This window comes from Camellia sinensis, chromosome 6, assembly GCF_055761805.1.
Source record: "Camellia sinensis isolate YWXY chromosome 6, ASM5576180v1, whole genome shotgun sequence".
NCBI lineage: Eukaryota > Viridiplantae > Streptophyta > Magnoliopsida > Ericales > Theaceae > Camellia > Camellia sinensis.
The window spans coordinates 126,120,310-126,144,849 of NC_138966.1; the positions used below are offsets into that span (position 1 = coordinate 126,120,310).

General features: G+C 33.7%; 1 protein-coding gene and 1 long non-coding RNA gene across 3 annotated transcripts; one reads left to right on the plus strand and one right to left on the minus strand.

The window, feature by feature from the left end:
- Nucleotides 1-1,456: 1,456 nt before the first annotated feature.
- Nucleotides 1,457-7,525, plus strand: LOC114302654 (uncharacterized). The gene is made up of 2 exons (XR_014333025.1): nucleotides 1,457-1,604; nucleotides 7,085-7,525. It is a non-coding gene; the product is annotated as an uncharacterized LOC114302654 (long non-coding RNA).
- Nucleotides 7,526-7,858: 333 nt separating this feature from the next.
- LOC114257504 (uncharacterized) lies at nucleotides 7,859-23,588 on the minus strand. 2 transcript variants are annotated; one of them, XM_028197273.2, is made up of 7 exons: nucleotides 22,710-23,585; nucleotides 22,420-22,561; nucleotides 10,468-10,569; nucleotides 10,006-10,130; nucleotides 9,631-9,899; nucleotides 9,436-9,529; nucleotides 7,859-8,443 (listed from the first exon to the last, which is right to left on the minus strand). In XM_028197273.2, the coding sequence occupies exons 1-7, from the start codon at nucleotides 22,818-22,820 to the stop codon at nucleotides 7,991-7,993; spliced, it is 1,296 nt and encodes a 431-aa protein (XP_028053074.2). In that variant the 5' UTR covers nucleotides 22,821-23,585; the 3' UTR covers nucleotides 7,859-7,990. The 2 variants fall into 2 exon arrangements, with proteins under 2 accessions (XP_028053074.2, XP_028053075.2); XM_028197274.2 differs by lacking the exon at nucleotides 10,468-10,569 and having other exon boundaries at nucleotides 22,710-23,588.
- Nucleotides 23,589-24,540: the final 952 nt, after the last annotated feature.

A 24,540-nucleotide genomic window follows, 5' to 3' on the forward strand; every position in this document is an offset into this window, starting at 1 on the left:
TGCAATAAATAATCGATCACAAAATTTTAAATTAAAATAAATTATAATAAGCTTATTTAATTTACAATAAACAGAATCAATATGAGATTCATAAGATATAGGTTTCGCTTGGGATGTGGGTTAGTTTGCTTTTTGATTTTTTAGTTATTTTAACATGAAGTTAAAAAGTCTCGTTTGGAATAAATTTTTTGACTTTTTTAACTTTTGTGAAAGAAAAAATAAGCCTGCGTTTGGTTGTGTTTTGTAAATGTGATTTGAGAGTATGAGTTGTATTTTGAGTTTGTGGGTTGTAGAATTATGATTTGAGTGTAGAAAATTTGTTTGGTTATGGTTTTTAAATGGAGTGTTGAATTGTGTTTTGAATATGTATTTTGAATTAAGTTTTGAAAGTTTGATATGACATGTGAAATGTGAAAATTTGTTTGGTGATGTGTTTTGAAAATAGTTTTCAAAACTTAATTCAACCAATAATTTATCATCAAACACACAACTCATATATCGATATTCATATTTTTTTATCAACAATAATAACCAAACTATTTTTAAAATACTGAGATTAAAAATTGATTTTTTTTGTCAATTAATTTTTTTTAGTAATTTTTTTGAATAATTGTTTTTTCCAAATAATTTTTCCATTTTAAAATAAAGGTTCAAACAGTTCTCTTCGTGCATAATATCAAACAGTTCAAAGTAGAGAAGTTGGCAGGAAGGGATGACCGGTGGGATGACCTGGGGGATGACCGGCCGGATGACCCGGGGGATGACCGGCCGGATGACCCGGGGGACGACCGGCCGCGTGTCCCAGGTACTGCGCCTCAGGTTTTCTTCGTACAAAGGTTCGAACAGTTCGGAGTTTAAAATACCAACAGATCTGAAATGAAAAAAACTCATCTACAAATTCTCAGAAATCATTTGGGAACTGATTTCAACTTCTCTGAAATCATTTATACATAATAGATGAAGATTGATTTACCAGATTAGTGGGGAAAAAGTTGAAACAGTTCGGGAAAATCGGAAAACATCTGAAACAAAAAAAAAATAGTCGGCTACAGTTCTCACAAAAGATTTGAGAACTGATTTCGACTCGTCTGAAATCATTTGCACATAATAGATGAAGAATTTATTTACCAGATTAAGAGAAAAAGAGGAAGAAGACAGACACGTTGAAAGCGGAGAACTGAACTACGAGATGCCAAACGGATTTTCAAATTGTAATTTGAATTAACACGCGGAATCAACTTTTGAACATCATATCCAAACGTCATGCGCGAGCTCACGTGTTGAAAATTGATTTGAATTCACAACCAAACAGAGTCTAAAATAATTATGAATTTAATATAATATTTTGTCTTACTGGACTAAAATAATCAGTTTTATCTATTTTAGCCCAGGGCAGTATCCAAACGGAGCCATGGTATAAATTTACCAATAAACTCTCGGCTTGCAAATCTTGTTTATATTGGTCGGATTTGATCCAATCGGGTCGGGTCAGTAACTGGACTGCCACTGCCTTCCATTGTCAGGACTCAGGTGCTCCGCGGCAAGCCCTAATGTTCACCTCTCTCTCTCTCCCCGCTGTTTGTGGCTTCTTCTCCTCCGATCTTGTAAGTTTCTTTCTCCACTGTTGCTTACCTTCACAGAGTACTCCTCTACTATTTTTATATATCCCTTTTATGTGTGCTTCTATGAACTGGAATTTCTGTTGCACACTCCTTGTTGGGTGTTTGTGGAGATTAATTGCTTTGATTTCTCAGTTTGATTCATAGTTTTTTTTTTTTTTTTTTGGGGGGGGGGGGGGGGGGGGGTGGAGTTTGGGTATCTTTATCTTCTATGTTTGTTTCTACATTGCATATGAGAATTGTGAACCGAGCGAACAAAAATATTCAAACAGGTTTGAAGAGGACTTCCCTTCTTTGAATACACAAAGAAAGAGATGGCAGGCCAAGAGACTGAGAAGTACCTTGAAGACTGCTCTGTTTCCAAGTCAGATGTTTACCCTTTTTCTCTGCTCACCTATTTAGCATATATAGGGTGCTACTTGGGCGGGCTCAACCCGAGCAACTTGAGTTCAGCCCGAATTTTTTTAAGGCTTGAACAAAATATTTTCAAATTCAGTATGGGCTTGGGCAAAAATTCAGAAGCTCGAATTAAATTTGAACGGACTTGGACAAAGATGTCAAACAACCCGAGCAACCCGAAACCCGAATTATACATATATAGATATATAAAAATATTAAATATAAATATAAATTATTAGTCATTACATGATATTAAAGTAATTTATGTTATTAAATCATATTGAATATATATTATATATACAAATAACATAAAATCTTACTTTTTTTCTTTTTATTTTCACTCATAAATTATTAGGATTACTATAGTGGCGTCTCTCTTATATTATATAAATTATTTGTTTTAATGGTATTAATGATTTTCTATAATAAAAAATAATAATAATTAAAAAATTAAAAAAAAAACTGAAATTCATTTACAACTCAGGCAATTCGGGCAACTCGGGTTTAGCTCGGGTCGGGCTTGAGCAGACAACCTCGGGTTACAATTCGGGCTTGGGCAAGTCTCAGCACAACTTGGGCTGGGCTTGGACAACCTCCCATCCCGACCGAACCCGCCCGAGTTGCACCCCTAAGCATATATATGATGTGTATTCATTATGCCTAATTAAGTGAAAATGATGCTTTGAAAATCACAAAGTATGCTCTCTAGGTTTGTTTCATAGTTTCAATTATCTGAAAGTAAAATGGAAATTGCACAATGGCTATTCAGATTTAGGATATAGGAAAATTCGTGTTTGAAATATTTTTGTGGGATTTCAAAGTTCAAAGTTTAAAACTTTTGAAAAGAGCATATGATCCCAAAATTTGATTAGGGAGATGCCAATGGAAATTTTGTTTTTCTTTTTTACTTTTCCATGTATTTTTGAACAATTTGTTTGGTTTACTAGCGTTTGAGAAAAGAAACGAAATAGGTTGTGTACCCAGTGCACTTGACTTCTGCATCCTATAGGGTCGGGGAGAGGTAGTATAGGTAAGCAGAGATTACTTCATTTTTTTCTAGGAGATTGATTCTATTACTCAAATCTATGCCACAGTGATGGGGGAAAATAGTACTAAATATTGCGGGGTGCCAGATCACAAATTATAGATCCAATATAGAAGGTTTTGGTGCATGGGGGCTTTATTTGTAACTTTCCGTGTATCTTGCATTGCATAAATGTAGAGGATATATAATACCGCCCCCATTATATCATATTTTCTTGGTTGGATATGATGTAAAAAGTTCAATTTACTCTTTTGTCTATCTAACATAATATAATTTAATATATTTTTTTGAATTTAATATAATATAATTATTGAATTTAATTTAATATTATTGAATTTAATATAATATAAATATTATTGAATTTAATATAATATAATATAATATTGTTTTATTTAATTTAATTTAATATAATATAATTTAATACAAATTTTGAATTTAATATAATATAATATTATTGAATTTAATTTAATTTAATATAATATTATTTAATTTAATTTAATATAACATAATTTAATATAAAATTTTGAATTTAATATAATATAATTTAATATAAATTTTGAATTTAATTTAATATAAATATTATTGAATTTAATTTAATATAATATAATATTATTTAATTTAATTTAATATAATATAATATAATATAATTATTGAATTTAATTTAATATAAATATTATTGAATTTAATTTAATTTAATATAATATTATTTAATTTAATACAAATTTTGAATTTAATATAATATAATATTATTTAATTTAATTTAATTTAATATAATATTATTGAATTTAATTTAATATAATATAATTTAATATAAATTTTGAATTTAATATAATATAATATTATTTAATTTAATTTAATTTAATATAATATAATATTATGAGGGCAATCTTGGAAATTACTTGTTATATCCCACAATATATTTTGTAAAACAAACATGCATAACATATATCCAATCTTATATATCAAGTCAACAAACATGACCTGGGGGTAGGGGTGCAACTCGGGCGGGCTCAACCCGAGCAACCCGAGCCCACCCCGAGTTTTTTTAGGGCTTGGGCAACTATATCTTGTAATCTGGACGGGCTTGGGCAAATTTTTAATGCCCAAATTGCAATTCGGGCCGGGCTTGGGCAGAACCAATGACCAACCCGAGCAACCCGAACCCGAATTGAATTTAATATATTATATAAATTACATAATATATAATATAAAATATATATATAATTTAATAAATTATATAATATATATAAATTAAGTAAAAGAGTTAGTCTTAATTTTTATTTTTTTATTTTTTTTTTGTTAGTCTTCTATTAAGTAAAAGAGTTAGTCTTAATTTTTATTTTTATTTTTTTTTTGGTTAGTCTTCTACCATTAGATTAGCATCTTTTATGTCTACCCTTAGATCTACCTACAGGTTTCTGGACTCGGGCAATTCGGGTAATTCAGGCTAACCCGAGTTCAAAATACAAAGCTTGGGCCGGGCTTGGGCAGCAATGCTCGGGTTCATGGTCGGGCTTGGGCAGGCTTGGACACTGCCAAATACAATTCGGGTCGGGCTTGGGCAGACCCCCAACCCGACCGAACCAGCCCGAGTTGCACCCCTACCTGGGGGATATACTATCCAATACCTATATCCTATTCATTACATATCCTGACTAAATGTCACATTATATTATATCCTCCATTTTATATCGGCCCTGTTTGATTCCAGGATATAAAGGGTGGGATTGGATATTATATCCTGTGGGGTCCACGTATCTCATGTTTGCAATTTTTTTTTCAAAGAGGATATAATATCCCATGGGATTGTATATCCCCAAAAGTGGAGGATATACAATACCACCACCCCCCTCTATTATATCATATCCCCTTGCTTGGGATATGATTTAAAAAGTCCAATTTACCCTTTTGTCTATCTAACACAATCTAATATATTTTTTGAATTTAATATAATATAATTATTGAATTTAATATAATATAATATTATTTAGTTTAATTTAATATAATATAATATAATTTAATACAAATTTTGAATTTAATATAATATAATATTATTGAATTTAATTTAATTTAATATAATATTATTGAATTTAATTTAATATAATATAATATAATTTCATATAAATTTTGAATTTAATATAATTTAATTATTGAATTTAATTTAATATTATTGAATTTAATATAATATAATATTATTGAATTTAATTTAATTTAATATAAATATTATTGAATTTAATTTAATATAATATAATATTATTTCATTTAATATAATATAATATAATTTAATACAAATTTTGAATTTAATATAATATAATACTTTGAATTTAATTTAATATAATGTAATTTAATATAAATTTTGAATTTAATATAATATAATATAATATTATGGGGGCAATCTTGGAAATTATTTGTTTATATCCCACAATATATTTTGTAAAACAAACATGGATAATATATATCCAATCTTATATATCAAGTCAACAAACATGAATTGGGAGATATATTATCTAATACCTATATCCTATTCATTATATATCCTGACTAAATCTCACATCATATTATATCCTCCATTTTATATCCAGTGAAACAAACAGAGCTTTGGGGATATACAATCCCACCGGATATTATATCCCCTTCAAAAAAAAATTACAAATATGGAATATATGGACCCCACCAGATATAATATCCAATCTCAATCTTCATATCCCCCAATCAAACAATGAACACATAATCAAGGTTGCCTAAGCATATTTTCAAATAATTTTGTGTGGATACAACTTGAACATATTGATGATATGTGTTCAATTTCAAATCTCAATTGGCACTTGATATTAGTTATGCAATGTACATGTGATTGTGGCAACCATGTCTCTTGACAAGACACACTGGAATTTCATGTAATGATGCATACCTTGTTTGTCATGTTCCTCATTGAAACTCGTTTTTTAATTATTACTACGAACAATCGCCTTTTCTTCTTACAATTTTCTGTCTTTTTTATTTTTTATTTTTATTTTTTTATGGGTGTTTATGGGGTGGGTGGGTGTGCATGTTTTTAGGTTGAATCATGACAAAAGCCTTTGGTTCTATAATTATCTAGAGAGGAATTGGAATTTGGTTACTAATGGGGAGAAAAGGTTGACGTTGAGTTGGAAAAATAGGAATCTGTGTCGTGACAATGGAAAAAAAAATATGGAAACAAGGATAATCTTTATTTGAAATTTTATAATTCTCGCAAATAATATGTGAATGATTTCTAATAAATTGGTTATATTTGTGTAAATTCGCGTTTCATTGAATTAAATGCAATAAGTTCAGGTTGTGAATGGTTGATGGCAATGTGAATAACAATTTGGAACTTGAATAAAAATTTAGAGGATTTTGCTGAAGTGGTTAAGCTAAAATATTGACGATTGAATCGTTTAGTCTATGTCATATATGCTTTGCTACTTGTCTTGTGTATTAGTAAGCTGTAGTTTTCCTTATCAGCTTTGAACTAGTTTTGATGTTAGAAATCTAGTTGAATGTCACTTTGGCCATCGGTTTGACACATCAACCATGTGGAAGCCCATTATTGTAGTTTAATTCCGTTGCTTCTATTTTAAGCCAAATCTATTGTATCTCGTTATTTGAAATTATACTGGTTGCTAGCAGCAGCCTGTGAATTAGATGACATGATCCAAGAAGTTGTACACTTTCATTTATTTGACAATGGGTAGTTGGAAACCTCCGGATTGTCGAACCAAGCATGACTTTTAAACGATGGTTTCAATGGTTTAATTGAAAATCATCAGAACTGCAGTGTCGCTCATTTCTATATAATTTCTGGTAGAATAAGCTGTTAAAATTGGTTTGAGTAAAACATGCTTTGTTCATTAGTTGGTTTCTGCTAAATATTTGCATATATGATCATCACATTGAATTTTGGTTTTGACATAATAGATGTCCATCTTTTATTTTTGAGTCTTTTTAGTTGAATTGTCATGCATCGTAAACTTACTAAATGTGGGATTGTCTGCAGTGCACTGGGCACATGGGTATTCTCCGTTGCTGGTGCTTTGCTCGCAATACCGGTGGGGATAAAGCGGAAATCTTTGGCACCCCTCGTGTTCTTTGGCACAACTGGTACGATGCTAGATATAATCATGGGAATTAGCCAATGTGAAAGGGAACATGCAGAACGCCAAATGAAGCTTTTAGAAGAACAAAATGCTGCTGCCATGGGCGCTTTGACAGAGACAGGAACCGAGTCTTGATATGAACGTCATGTTCTCATGTTGAAAATTTGTTCTCCACTTGTGTGGTTGTCTTCATAGAGTTTTTTTTTTTTTTTTTTTTTCCACTCTGATATTAAATAATGTTATTAGTTTCGAAGGAGTTCCATTTATGCTGTAAGATCATGTTCTGAAAAGCCATGAAGTTGTTACAGACGCTGAATCAGTTTGAATCCTCTTTGGAGCAACTGCATTTTTAGATGAATATCTTTACAGAATCCAACGTCTTTCTTTGAATCCTGTTTCACTGACCTAGCTTTGATTCATCTCATCTAATATCTTCATTTTTCAGGGATCTGTTTAACAGAAATTACATCGTCAATTATTCAATGGCAAACCAAGTAGAAATTGTTACCATGACCAAAAATAGAGTTGAAGGCATACGGACTGTTAATGAGTTTCCCTAAAATAGTTCCTCAAAAACAATTATTCAAATGAGTTTCTTGTGTTTTCCAGAAAATGAAAATCGAAAACATAACGAAAATACAACCAAACTAATTGGTCAGTAAACAATAAGAACCTGCAAACCAACAAAGCCTTGTATTCCAATCAATTAGACTTGGATGCATGAGTTGTTTTTTGCTATTTTGTTGCTACTATATGCTCATATATATAGATATAGATATAGACATAGAAATAAGTATAACTGTAACCTAAACCGAGGACGCCATCATTCCAAAGCATGGTATCGACACAGAAACCATTTCAAATCTCCCGCTTTCCCAATCTCTGCCCACATTGACTGTAACTTTGAATTTCAGAGGACTATTCTTCCCTTGTTGCATCAAAACTTTAAGCAATACTAACCAAATCAAATACAAGTTTGGGGCTTCAGACTTCTGTTTTCCCTTTTGTCCCAAGCTCTTACCTTCCCGTGGAGGGTGAAGACAGTTAACTTCACTCTCGGCAGCATTCAGCTGAGTAGTAGTAGCTCTTGCATCAGAATGATCCGTGTTCTGAACATTGTTTGGATTAGGGGTTTGATCATGATTTCGCTCTCTATAGCAGGAGTATACTCTCTCAGCCTTGATGTTTCCAAACAAGAGTTCAGCAGCCTTGTTTTTGACGAGGAGAGGAATATATTTCGAGTCATCCCATACGTATAACTGCAAATGAAGACAGAAATCAGTTATGCTTGGCAAGTTTATAGGAGATGACCACATTCAAAAATAATATTAAATAAATATATAAAATTGTACGAATCTTGTACGAAGTCCAAAGATAATATTCCAATGCTCGCATGGTGACAATCAGTCGCCAATTTATTTTCAAAATAATGAAGAAGAATCAATTGCAAATTTATCAAGAAGAAGAAAAAACACCTACCACTTTATTCCAGTTGATCCATATTTAGGTTCATTGATGTTATAGTTAGGAAGATCACCAAGAATTTCAAGGTGTATTAAGATTTGGGGCTTATCTCTAACCGTGTATTTCCATATCTTTTTTCTTTTCTTTTTTATTGGCATTGGGGTGTCCAGATCGAGGCCCGACTAATCCCCAGGGTGCATAGGCCCTTGGCAAGGAAGGTTTCGATCCCTAAACCTTGGAGGGAGCACACCTCCAAGACCAAGGGCTTGCCACCAGGCCAACCCTTTGGGATTAACTGTGTATTTTCATATCTTACCCTTAAATTCAACAAAGACGGAACTCACTGAACTGTGAATAACAAATTTGTATTTAGATAATTTGGTGAAATGAAAAATTGACACGACTTCAAAAAAAGGGGGAACACCAAACTGGTGTTCACCCTTTATATATTAGTATAGATTACAAGCCAAGCTGCAGCTCAATGTGGTACTTGGTATTCAAAGGGTTTTCAATGGACCTTCGATTAAGAGATGCAATGTTCCACAAAATGAAGTATGGTAGATCAGGAGAGTTTAGAAATTATCTTTTGAAATTCTTATCCTTCAGGATGATGATACAAGTAAATGCATAAAGAGAATAAGCCAATTATGAATAATTAAACAGAAGAATCAAGTAAATTTGCAACCCTGGACAGCAAGTTTTTTCCGCAAAGTATACAATATTCATAATGTCACAAGTAAGAAACTCTCCCATAAAGATCAAATTAAGACCAACAAGCCAGCCATACCATGAAGGGTCTGTATATTGAGGTTATTAAATGGAGGTGACTAGTGCTTTTTGGACAATAGAGTGGAATGTTGGTTTGGTCGAACGTAGTAGACCTGCAAACAAGGATGGATGACACGCTAATTCAGTAACTAATATGATCATGATAAATCATGAAACAGTTGAAAGCAGAACTGAGTCTTCTCTATGCCCCAACTCAGAATTCAATGGAGAGCCGCATAGTTGGCAACCAGAGCAAATGAGATCTTCAGTCAAATTATTCTCTCCCGTTGTCCATAATCTCCTACTGATGAACATTCTCTCCTCCTCAGATTCATGAAGATGTTTCAGAAAAATTTCACCAATGGATGCATAGAAAGTAGCCTTGCAAGAATCAGTTAGATGTGACACTTCTAAAAGAGAAAAGAAGTCCTGAGAGCCTCTCTCTCCATGCACTTTCCAGTTTATAGATTGTTGCCTCATAGGCTGCAGAAGTTATAAACAGTGAAAATCAAACATGTATCATGCACGAAACAAGGAACTCGCTGATTAAAATACTTCTTTCTAAGAACTTAAAAGTCAAAGAGAATACTTGGTGCCTGTGCAATTGCACATTGCAAAGAGCGGACCCAGTTTGCTGCACCCACTCAATAACTTTCCTAAGCTTTTCCTTTGTTCTTACACCAACTCGACATTCCCCTATGATGCCCTCCACACCTAAAACATGAAGATAACATCTTATATCCCATTTATCGAGTAGAGTTAAGTAAGTTGCATTTGCTATGATAGATTAACAGAAACATAACAAGGCAATCAAATGAGACATCATTATGATTTCAATCCTAATATCCACTTCAATTGAAACATATGCATAAAATAATATGAATAAATTCAGAGAATTCACAGCAAGCAACATCCCAAGCAAATAAAGCCATTTCAAACTACCAAGTAACCTTAAGCAACAGAGAAAGGACATTATGCCGCCTCTACCACAAAACCTACAGAAATAAAATAAAAAATAAATCCCTTAAAACAAGAGGAAAAGAACACATACCCTTAGAAACAAGTGATTCACTAGGGTGGACTAAACATTGTAAAGATGAGCATTGGATGGTTCTGGCCTCAACAAAATCTCCAAATTTTGTAACCTTGACATCTGTATGATGCACAAATATATCAAAACTCCACGTCAGACAAGAATCAGTTATACTATTTGTTGGAAAAATGGTTTAATATAAGCATATTTTTTTAGCCCATTTTTAAGTGGGCCCCAAACGTTGGTTGGAGTGGGTCCGAAGAGGTGAAGTGTTCCTTGCCACATGGCAAGTCACACGGTGAAGACAGAACGTCAAAACCATTTATGAGTGAATGGGAAGTTGACGTCGTTTCGAGTCTAACATTAATTTTTTAGATAAAATTCATTTGAATTTTTTCAATAAAAATTATTGTGGGAATTTAATTTAATTCTAAATTTATTTTTTGGTTTCCTTAAGTGGTTTCCTAAAAATGATTAAACTATTCAAATAATTATATATATATATATATATATATATTCGGACCCACCCCAACCAACGTTTGGGGCCTACTTAAAAATGGGCTCAAAAAATATGCCTATATTAAACCATTTTTCCAACAATTCCCCACATGAATGGAATTTGACAGAGAGAAAATGCAACAACATGATCTAATTACAGAGAGTACAGAAATTGGAAATATTCTGCAAAGGATAGGTAGCTTTTGGCTTTGAACCTTCCCTTGTGAGACACTATCAAATTTACTAGCTAACCAGTGAACATGATGTCTTGAACTGTTCAGCCGTTTGTGTAAACCAAGACAATAGAACTCACACAGTATATCCCCAGACACAGTTTAGTTCTCACTATTGTATTCATTTTGACCCTGAACAACCTGGTCTTTCATGAGTGCTCTAGAGAATTTGTAACCCTTCACAAATCTCATAGAACCGGCCCAGTTCACACTCACATAGGTGATTCTTATGAAGAGTATCCTGCCATACTCCACTAGGTTTGCCTAGTTATAAGAATCATTAAAATTTTACTTAACCTCAAACACTGCAGACATCACTATTTCATCAAAGAAATGGGTAGGAGTTAGACTCCCCAGTGATCTTTCTGAGTCAATCACAACTCGGTTGTCCCTTTGAACCTAGATCTTGGGATCTCCAGCCAACTAGGTTGGGTTGCTGTTGTGGTAACTCTTATTTAATAGGCTTAAGTCTCATTCCCCTCGATGAATTCTCAACTAACTCTCTTGCTAACCCTTTGGTTAGTGGATCCGCTATGTTGTTTTTAGACTTAACATATTCTATAGAAATAATTCCATTAGAGAGTAGTTGTCTAACGGTGTTATGTCGACGACGAATGTGTCGTGACTTACCGTTATACATATGACTCTGTGCTCCACCTATAGTTGATTGACTATCGCAATGTATGCATATAGCAGGCACCAATTTTGGCCAAATTGGAATATCTTCAAGGAAGTGGCGAAGCCATTTTGCTTCTTCCCCTGTTTTGTCTAAAGCTATGAATTCATATTCCATAGTAGACCTAGCAATACAAGTCTGTTTGGAAGATTTCTAAGATACAGCCGCCCCACCAAGAGTAAAGACATACCCACTGGTGGACTTCGAGTCTCTAGTATCCGATATCCAATTTGCATCACAGTATCCTTCAAGTACTGCTGAATATCTAGTATAGTTAAGCCCAATGTTACGAGTAAATCGGAGATATCTAAGAACCCTTATAATTGCTTTCCAGTGTTCTCCTCCCGGATTACTCGTATATCTACTTAATTTACTTACTGCATAAGCTATATCTGGGCAAGTGCAGTTCATTAAGTACATTAAGCTTCCAATAATTTGGGCATACTCTAATTGAGAAATACTTTCCTGTACATTCTTAGAAAGATACAAATTAACATCTATAGGAGTTCTAGCAAGATGATCATCATCTTTGCTGAATTTGTCAAGTATTTTCTCAATATAATGAGATTGTGACAAAGTATATCCTTCTGATGTTTTGGAAATTTTCATACCAAGTATTACATCAGCAATGCCCATGTCCTTCATGCCAAAATGTTTATTCAACATTTTCTTGGTAGCTTTAATCATGTCATTATTACTACCAATGATGAGCATATCATCTACATAAAGACATACAATGACATAACCTTTATCTGTGTTTTTAATATAAACACATTTGTCACACTCATTAATTTTAAATCCATTTGACATTATTGCCTTGTCAAATTTCTCATGCCATTGCTTTGGCGCTTGTTTTAAACCATATAATGATTTTACCAATTTACACACTTTCTTTTCTTTCCCTAGAACAGAAAACCCTTCTAGTTGTTCCATGTAAATTTCTTCATTTAACTCACCATTTAAGAAAGCGGTTTTAACATCCATTTGATGAATTTCTAGATTGTATAGAGATGCAATGGCAATTAGCATTCTAATGGATGTTATTCTAGTAACCGGTGAGTATGTATCAAAGTAATCTAGACCTTCTTTTTGTCAAAAATCTTTGACTACAAGTCTTGCCTTGTATTTGTCTATTGATCCATCCACTTTCAAGTTTCTTTTGAAAATCCACTTGTACCCAAGAGGTTTACAACCTGGTGGCAAATCCACCAATTCCCAAGTGTGATTTTGTAAGATGGATTCAACTTCACTGTTGACAGCTTCTTTCCATAAAGGAGTTTCAGGACTGGACATAGCCTCTTTAAAAGTTAAAGGCTCATTTTCTAACAAAAATGTTAAAAAATCTGGGCCAAAAGATTTTGAAGTTCTAGCACGTTTACTACGCCTAGGTTCTTCTTCCTCATTTTCGTCTAACTCTTGCTCTTGATCATGTTCTTGATTCTGACTAGTAATAACATCATGAGATCTTTTATTGTTACTAGTTTCCTGTCCAGTCTTATTTGGAAATATATGTTCAAAGAATGATGCATTCCGAGACTCAATAATAGTATTTACATGCATTTCGGAATTTTCTGATTTATGAATCAAAAACCGATATGCACTACTATTCTTCGCATAACCAATGAAAATGCAATCAATGGTCTTAGGACCTATCTTAGTTTTTTTAGGACTAGGAATAGCCACTTTAGCCAAACACCCCCACACTTTTAAGTATTTGTAGGATGGTACTCTTCCATGCCACAATTCGTAAGGTGTTTGATTCACTTTCTCTCGGGGTACTTTATTAAGTATATAATTAGCAAAAAGTATTGCTTCCCCTCACAAGTTCTGAGGTAATCCAGAACTTATTAACATGGCATTCATCATTTCTTTTAAAGTCCTATTTTTCCTTTCAGCAATTCCATTTTGCTGAGGTGAGTAAGGAGCAGTGGTTTGATGAATTATTCCATGTTCTTTATAAAATTCACCAAAAGGTGATTCATATTCACCACCTCTATCACTTCTAAGTTTCTTAATTTTCTTACCAAGTTGATTTTCAACTTCATTCTTATATTGAATGAAAGTTTCCAAAGTTTCATCCTTGATTCGAATTAAATAAACATAACTATATCTAGTATAGTCATCTATAAAAGTGATAACATACTTTTTCCCACCTCTGGTTTGAATTGATTTAAAATCACAAATGTCACTATGAATTAATTCAAGTGATTCCGTACTCTTTCAATTGAATGAAAAGGAGTTTTAGATAATTTTGCCTCAACACAAATTTTACATTTATGATTTGAATCAATGTCAAATTTAGGTAAACAATTCATATTAATTAATCTACGTAAAGATCCATAATTAACATGTCCTAGTCTACCATGCCATAAATTTAAAGACTCAAGCAAGTAAGAAGAAGATGTATTATTATTAATAACTGAGGGTACAACGGTCATTACATTTAATTTGAAAAGGCCATCAGACATATAACATTTTCCTACATACATCCCGTTTTTGATAAGTACAAACTTGTCGCTTTCAAAAACTAGCCTAAACCCATTCTTACTCAACAAAGATCCGAAAACAAGATTCTTGCGAATATCCGGTACATGCAGCACATAATTGAGAGTGAGTTCCTTTCCAGATGTCATCTTGAGTACAATCTTTCATTATCCTTCAACTTTGGAAGTTGAGGAGTTGCCCATAAAGAGTTGTTCACCATTGTCCACTGTAGAATAAGATGTGAACATCTTTTTGTCGGCACAAATGTGGCGAGTAGCATCAGGTCCACCCACCATTCTTTAGGACTTCCGACAAGATTTGCCTCGGAAACAACTGCAGAAAGATTGATGTCATCTACACCGTTGGAAATATTGTCCACTTCGGTCATGTGGGCTTGAGCAGGCTTCTTGCCTGTTCTTCTTTTGCTTTTGCCTTTGCTACGGCAATCTTTGGCCCGATGTCCCTCTTTATCACAGATGTAACATTTGCCATTAAACTTGTACTTTTTATTTTCCCTCCCTTTAGAGCCTTGTGATGAACTTTCTCCAAAAGACTTTCGTTTGTTGGTTTTTGAAGCATATTCCACCACATTTGCCTTAGACTCCATAGGATGCTTACCAGTCCGCTTTTCAGAATTGCGGTTGTCCTCCTCAATCCTTAAACGCACAATTAACTCGTCCATAGAAATTTCTTTGCGCTTGTGTTTGAGGTAGTTTTTGAATTCCTTCCAACCTTTTGGTAATTTTTCAATTAAGGCTGCAACGTGGAAGGATTCACTGAGAGACATACCTTCTGCGTAAATGTCATGCAGAATGAGTTGGAAATCTTGAGCTTGGCTGATCACAGTTTTTGAATCAACCATTACAAAATCCAAGAATCTGCCAACCACAAATTTCTTTGAGCCGGCATCTTCTGTTTTGTACTTTTTCTCCAACAATTCCCAAAGTTCCTTTGCTGTCTTGATTGGACTGTAGACGTTGTATAATGTGTTGTCAAGTCCGTTCAAGATGTAATTCTGGCAAAGGAAATCGGCATGTTTCCAAGCATCAACCGCAACAACCACTTGCCGGTCGGTTTCATCCTCTTTCAGGATAGGAGCATCTTCACGGAGGAAACGAGCCAGGTTCAGAGTTGTAAGATAGAACAACATTTTCTATTGCCATCTTTTAAAGTCAGTTCCTGAGAACTTCTCTAGCTTCTCTCAGTGATTTACCGGTACTATTACAACAGAAAAGGGGATTGGCGTCATTGCAGCCGCCACAGTAGTACTTGTTTGGGCATTCGTTTCAGTAGCCATCAATTCTAATTTATAAAACAAAATTATAATTAGAATTATACTACACAGAAAATTAAAGCCAAAAAACCACAGAATTTTAAATTCTATAAAAATAAAAGAAACAAGAATTGTAACTTTTATTTCTAATTAATTTGAAAATAAAATAAAATTTTATTTAACCAAATTAAACCAAAACTACAGAAATAAATTCTGTTAAAATAAAAGAAACAAAACAAAATGTAACTTTTATTTTCAATTAATTTGGAAATAAAATAAAATAAAATTTTATTTAACCAAATTAATTTCACACAGAAAACTAATTCAAATTCACAGAATTAAATTCTGTAAAAATAAAAGAAACAAAAATGTAACTTTTATTTTTTTAATTAATTTGGAAATAAAATAAAATTTTATTTAACCAAATTAATTCCACACAGAAAATTAATTTCTGTAACACTTCAATAATTAAAATACTAAAACATAATTTTAATTAATGAAAACTCAGAAAATAATTTCTAAAAACCAAAATTAATTTTCTTACAAAATTCCACAAAAATATATTCTGAATTGTTAATGACACCAGTATCGTACTATTAGTTGTCAAAGAAAATAGACAGTATATTACTACTATCTGTCAAATAGCATATAATCACTATTTGTTTTTCCAACCAGAATATTATTTTGTAAATCCACAGAAAATATTTTTTTTTTCCCGAAATTATTTACGAAGAATGAAAAAGGGAAACAAACGAAAAATTCTGTAAACAGAATAATTCGAAACTGTCTTAAGATTGTTGGATCAATCTTCTGTGCAAAAAAAATAAATTGAAATAAAGCCAAACAAATAAATAAATGACGTACCATATTTATTTATCGAACTGAATTAAAAATTCAAAGACCAAGTCGAGTGTGTAACACTCTGTCCTTAAGACAGATTCACCCCGCTACGGTGCTTACGGTTGAGTGGCGTCTATCTCCCAAGATACAATGATCTTCACAAACTTGTAGTAGCACACCAAACAAATTTGTACAGCGAACCAAACCTTGTGTTCTATACTCTCTTAATATTTATTCCTAAAACTAGAATGAAGAATAAATGTACTAGAGTAAAATCTGGACAACAAAAACAAAAATGCAGACTTCAAATTTTTTCATTCTTCAAACTGCTGGAAAATTGATCTATATATAGGCACGAAAGGTGACCAAAAATTTGTCCGAACAGGTGCAAAGACAGCCTAACAGATGTGACAAAATTATTGTTAGAATTTACCATTCACACTTACCTACTACACTCCACCTACCACCAATTTACCCTCACCTACTCCTCACCTACTACCCAAACCCTCTCCTATATAATGCCACTCTGATTTGTAATATAAAATATTAAGATCAAACAATCAATAATACAGTATTTTTAACGTGGTATCAGAGCAATAAGATTTAGGCCTATTTTTTTTCTCACCGGCGGGCAGCCGGCCGGCAACTTTGCCTTCGCTGCCCGCTGGAATTTTCTACACTTTAACTTCGAGTTTTTCGCCATATTGCTCCCGAGTCTCCGGCGGGTTTGCCTTCATATCGCAGCCCGACTCGGAGCCTTCCTTGCACTGCCGAAGGAATACTTTAACCATCAGTCAGCAACTTTTTTTCCGACAAGTCATTCGCCGGAAAGTCCATCGCCGCCGTACACTCCGGCCTCACAGACATGGATCAGCTGGCAGACACCCCCACCCGCTGCTCCCACCACCGTCGCGCCCAGTTCGCGACCTTCTTCCGGTTCCCCGACGACATCCTCCTTGACGACGACGACTTCCACCTCGCCTCCCTCGACTTCCCTTATGTTGCAGAACACCGCCGTGAGCTGCCACTGCCCCTTACCACACTGTCTTGTGCCCGTCGTCCCACGCGAGAGCCAGCCGTCACACTGCCCTGTGTGCGCCACTCCTCACCTCGCTTGACCTGCCCGTTTTGCCTCCAACCTTTGCGATATTGACGCTGCTTCTGGCCGTGATTGGCCCGCGCCGACCACGCACACTCTGTTGTGTGTGATGTTGGCTTGCCCAGCACCTGCACCCGCAACTAACATACATGCGCCTGCTACTGGGACACATCCCTGCAGTAGTGATGTTTGTGCCAACTATGTCCTTGAATGTGATGAGTTGGACAACTGGAAGTGCATCCGGATCAAATTTCTCATCTGGGTGAGAATCAAATTGACCTGTAGCCTCAATAGCAATATCAACATTTACCATCTCCACATCTGATATAAGAATGTCTTTTACATAACCGAAAGAAACAACCCAAACCAAAGAAAGAATAAAACCAACAGCACCTGTAAATCCCACCTGTAAATCTCCACCATCTTTTTTTCCACCATCTTTTTTTTCTTTTTTTATTCTTTCCACTCAACTTTCTTTTTCTTTTTTTATTATTTTACTTCAAAAGCCTGAGCCATTCCACCATCTTTTTTCTTTTTCATTCTTTCCACTCAACTTTTTTTTTTATTATTATTTTACTTCCTCTTTTGAAACAAAAACAACACGGCACCCAACTTTCTTTGTCCCCCTTCTTTTCCTTTCTTTTATTTTATTTAAACAAAAAAAAACAAAAAAAACAAAAAAAACAAAAAAAACAAAAAAAACAAAAACAAATTACACATTTGCACAACACACCCTATTTTATTCATCTCCGGGATCGACCCCGATCACCATTTTACATAAAAAAAAAAAAAAAAAAAAAAAAAAAAAAAAAAAAACACAACAAAACAAAACAAAACAAAACAAAACAAAAACAAAAAAAAAAACACATCCGCAGGCGGGATTTTTCTTCTCTACTCTGCTGCAGGTCTCTTCTTCTTGCCTCCGTCCTGGGCGGCCCTTGACGGTGTTGCTTCCGTGTTTCCTTGTCCACCGAGCACGTTCACTCCCCCATACTCCTCTACTGCCGCATATGGCGGCCCTCCAAATCGAAACATCACGGTGGCCTTCCGCTTCAGCTCCTTGTTTTCTGCCCTTAGCACGCTTATCTCTGCTCGCGCATCCTTATACATGCGTTGGAGCAGAGCCAGCTGGGAATTTAAATGCTGTACCTCATTTGTCCTACTCTGCAGCCGGTTCGACAAATTTGTGACCGCCGTCATGGTTTCCACGCATGACTTCAGAGTATACTGATTAGCCTCAATATCAGTTTGCATCGCCATTTTTTGCTCCACCGACCGCATCGGAAAGTTCAATGGAGCAAAACCAGAGGTGTTTGGTTGCGGTTCACTGGCCACCGCCCCAGTTATTTCTCTTGTGGGCTCGTTCAGTTCTGGAAAGAGCGTGAGCAGGTTCTGGGTAGCTGGACGGGAAGAAGAGGCCATGTTTTTTGAGTTGCTAAGTGTTTCAGAGAAGGGTTGGTTTCCGGGTGTTTCAAGATTTGCAGAGACAAGCTCTCCGAGCGTTCAGAGGTTTCAGACTCATATGCACAGCCTTCGCCTCAACCTTGTTTTAAATAGCCAGGGCCAGCCACGCGCATTGCGCGCCTCTTGCCGCCCGACAAACTGGCACGCCTTTTCATGGCACATCTTTTGATAAAGTGGGCACGCCTTTTGATGGCACGCCTTTTGATGGCACGCCTTTTGATGGCACGCCTTTTGAAAAAAATTGGGCACACCTTTTGAGGGTGCAACTTTTACAACGGTCCGACATGACCCCATAAACTGTCCCGACATAGATTCCGGTTAGTTTCTACACGGGTCCGACAAGACTCTGTAAACTGTCCCGACATTGATTCCGGTTAGTTTCTACAAGGGTCCAGCAAGACTCCGTAAACTGTCACAACAACTGTCACAACAGTGTCTGCTACAACGGTCCGACATGACCCCATAAACTGTCCCGACATAGATTCCGGTTAGTTTCTACACGGGTCCGACAAGACTCTGTAAACTGTCCCGACATTGATTCCGGTTAGTTTCTACAAGGGTCCAGCAAGACTCCGTAAACTGTCACAACAACTGTCACAACAGTGTCTGCTACAACGGTCCGACATGACCCCATAAACTGTCTTCTACACGTTATGACACCCCCATACAGTGTCCTCTACAATGTTATGACACCACCATACAGTGTCCTCTACCACGTTATGACACCACCATACAGTGTCTTCACCCATGGTCTGACACGACCATACAGTGTCTCCTATCCTTTTTTATTTTTATGTATTTTCTTGTTTTGTTCCTCTTTTCAAACTCAAGTTGGTTAGTTTCTATCCTCCTTGAGTTTGCGGGGGGCTGTTAGAATTTACCATTCACACTCACCTACTACACTCCACCTACCACCAATTTACCCTCACCTACTCCTCACCTACCCAAACCCTCTCCTATATAATGCCACTCTGATTTGTAATATAAAATATTAAGATCAAACAATCAATAATACAGTATTTTTAACGATTATGAACAGGTTTAGTTCAAATTTTGAACAAAACTGCAACCTGTTATAATACAAACAATTCCGGACCGTTGCACAACCAACACCAATTATTCAAATTTTGAAAAGTGAACCGCAAAGGACCAAGTCAACCTGATGGAACTTTAATTTTTTTTTTTTAAACTATTGAAATCTAATTTTATATATATATTAAACTATTTAAATATATATGTATTAAACTATTTGAATATATATATATATATATAAAACTATATTTCAATAGTTTTAAAAAAAAAAATTAAAGTTCCATCAAGTTGACTTGGTCCATTGCGATTCACTTTTCAAAGTTTGAATAATTGGTGTTGGTTGTGCAACAGTCCGGAATTGTTTGTATTATAACAGGTTGCAATTTTGTTCAAAATTTGAACTAAACCTGTTCATAATTTTGTCACATCTGTTAGGAGGTCTTTGCACCTGTTCGGACAAATTTTTGGTCACCTTTCGTGCCTATATATAGATCAATTTTCCAATAGTTCGAAGAATGAAAAAATTTGAAGTCTGCATTTTTGTTTTTGCTGTCCAGATTTTACTCTAGTACATTTATTCTTCATTCTAGTTTTAGGAATAAATATTAAGAGAGTATAGAACACAAGGTTTGGTTCGCCGTACAAATTTGTTTGGTGTGCTACTACAAGTTTGTGAAGATCATTGTATCCTGGGAGATAGACGTCACTCAACCGTAAACACCGTAGCGGGGCGAATCTGTCTTAAGGACAGAGTGTCACACACTCGACTTGGTCTTTGAACTTTTAATTCAGTTCGATAAATAAATACGGTACTTTATTTATTTATTTGTTTGACTTTATTTTAATTTATTTTTTTTACACAGAAGATTGATCCGACACTATTTACGATACAAAACTTCAAAACTGACATAGCATAAAAAGAAAGGAATTAAATACATTGACTACCTGAGAGAATAATATTTCAATGAATAAAATATGCAGCTAAATTCCAAGAATGAAAAAACAATCAAAGATTAAAAAATGCTAATTAAAAAAAACAATGGACGCAGAACAACCTGCACCACTGAACAGAAACGGAAACTGAAAGAAAGAAAAGAAGCAGCACTAACTGCATTAGATATACAACCCCATCTACTCAAATAGTTTCTATATCTTATGTATGCTATACACTTAAGTTATTACAAATTCAATAATTCCAGAAGCTATATTACATGAACTTTTCTAAATCAAATGGATGAAGTACTCATGTTGGATGCTCAACACTTAGGTAAGGGTATGAGATATGTGTCCAACATGTGCAGTTGAACATTGACCATAGAAAATATTTAATAATTCAAGTTTAGCATATAAGTATGCATTAAACTTCATATTATGCATAAACTGCTTGCTGTAAGACATTTTGCAAATACCATTTTTCCCTAGAAAAAAAAGAGTATATATTAAGTAATATGCATATTTTGCAATGTCCACATGTCCTTGGACATGAGAATTAGATGAATCTGACACACATGCTCGCACTCAATACCCATACCCAAGTCCACTTAACATAAACCAAAGAGAAAATGTATTCCACTCGTGACTCTTTTTTCATCATGTGATCTCACATTGATTCCTCATCCCAAGCAGGAGGTTCCTGATACTAAGTTCTAGATAGAGCCTTTGATTTCGGCTTTATTTAGAAGGTCTCTTAGTGAGGCTCTTTTTAGACCAAATTAGAATACTAGACGAGGTTCTTCCTGATGGCTCTTGAGGGAATCGCACCCTAACTGTCTTGACGCTTTGGGCTTGGATATTTCCCCTTTTTGCTTGTTAACAAGCTTCAGAGGGTTTTGCAATTTGATTTCTTCAAGTTTCTAAATTTTTTTTTTTTTAATTCTCCTAGATTGGACCTTTTGGGGGTTTTGAGAGCATCTCTCATGCTTTTATTAATTCCCATTAATGTAAAATTCGGCAAGAATCCACAAACCTCATAGCTGTTTGCTTGTCAAGAGTTTATTTCCACTGAACTTACCTCAAATTTGTCACTCACTGCCTTGCCAAGTTGCCACTTTATAAACTCAACATCAGTACGAAAAATGTAGGTTTTCCAATGAAATGTAAAGCCAAAATGGGGCAAAAAAAATGTTCTCAAACCAATAGGACTAAATGGTGAAAACCCAACCACGACAAAACATACCCAGAAACAAAAACAACGAAAAATCACAGTAACAAAATAATCAAGCAAACAGAGTAGTGAGTACATATATACAGCTATGCTTGCGAAATCGAGCATAGTTGAAGCACAAGAGAGCCCAATAATCACATGCTGCTTTCAAATATATGTAATTGTCATTAAATAAAGCTTAATTAGGAGCACAAAACAAGACCTTACTTTGCAGCAAAACAATATCACCAGCAAAAACCATGGAACCAATTTGCTTTTGCCAAATGGATACAGAAAAAAATCTGCGTGTATCGTCACCGACCTGAATGTCTGTCCTAATAACTTCTCCACCTCTTTTCGCCATCTTATACTGCCCAAAATTGAAATCTTTCAAATTTACAATACCAAAATCAAACCAACTAATTTTATTTCTTCAAAGCTACAATTTCAAGAACACACTATAAAATAATTGAGCAAATAACAATGCTTGAGCGAGCGAGAGAGAGAGAGAGAGAGACCTGAATGGGAGTAGATCTGTGAATGAAAACGAGTAACTGAACGTAATCGCCAATGTGAGAAGAAGCTTTGGAGAGATCGATCAGAGGTCCGTACCATCCGATTGCGGCCATAATTACGTACTACTACTCTTCACCCAAGAAGTTTGTATATATATATATAAATGTATCGATGTATATATAATGATAATCCTATCATTCTTCTTCTTCTTTTTCTTGGCTCTGAAAATATTTTGGCGCGTAAATTTCTGTTTAGGGATTTGAGGGAGTGTTTGGCTGCAAAGGTAATTCTAGCCACTACTAGTTGGGGGATAACCTTATGTAGGGCCAGGATTTTTCATTTTGTATAAATGTTATTAATTAAATTATTATTATTTAAAATAAAAATAAAAAAACTCATAAAAAGTCAAAAAGTATTAAAAAAATCAATTTCCAAAATGAATCTCTTTGGATTTGGGGCTTTGATTTTTTTTATTCATTTTATGATTTTTTTTAACTTTTTAATGAGATTAAAAAAAATTAATAATGTGTTTGAGAATATTTATTTTTTCTAATTTGTTAAAAAATAAAAAAGTGAATACCTGATATATACAATTGATCGGTTTTAATTGCGCTAACATTTCTTATTACAATTTTTCCATCATTTTTACTTAATAGTTTTGATAGAAAACAAATAAAAATATTATAATTTAAATTGACAAAATTTAAAATTTAAAATTTATTTTGTTACAAAAGTTAACACTCTTCTTCTTCTTCTTTCCGTAATTTCTAAAAAAATTTACATGTAAATGAAACTCATATTATGCATACATGTATTGTGCATCATTAGACAAAAAAATAGTGAATCCCACGTGTATATTTTAATAAGAACTTCAAAATCTGGGGCTTTTTCCAAACTAAGCCTCTTTTGCATCCTATTTCCCAAACTAAGCCTAGTTTGGACGGAATTTTCAAACTAAGCTAAAGCGCTATTACAAATCGCACTTTTACTGTTTGGAGCCCAAAATTTGATGAATAGTGAAAGCGTTATTGTAAAATGCACTTTTAATTAATAAATCGCTGTTTTAAATCGCGCTTTTAACATAAAATTTTTTTTTTAAAGAAAACGCTATTTGAAATAGCGCTTTCACTGTGCATATAATTTTTTTTTTTATTTTTTTAGAAAACATTATTTGAAATAACGTTTCTACTGTTGACCAAAACCAACCCCCTTGACATACGCACACACCCACAAACACCCAACCCACACTCTTAACCATTAAAATAATATAATTTTTATATATAATAATAAATTATATAATTTTTATAATTTTCATAAATATAAATCATTTTTAGGTTATGGATGGTTTGATTTATAACACGTATTTAAGGGTAAAAATTTTTATAATCAAAAATAATTTTTGCAATTTTTATAATCAAAAATAATTTATAAATTACCAAAAATAATTTATAATACGTATGTATTATAAAATTTTTTATAATAATTTATAATACATATGTATTTACTTTAAATAAATTATATATAATACGTATGTATTATATATATAATTTTTATATATTTACTTTAAATAAATTATTTTTGATACGTATGTATTATATATATACTTTAAATAAATTATTAATAAATATATAATAATTATTTTATAAAATAAATTATTAATAAAATTTTATAACACGTATGTATTATAAAATTTTTTATAATAATTTATAATACGTATGTATTATTTAAATCTTTACATTTTTTATTTAAAATTTTTTACAGTAAATCCATCTTCACATTTTATAATACGTATGTATTATTCAAAAATAATTTATAAAAATTTATAGTTAATAC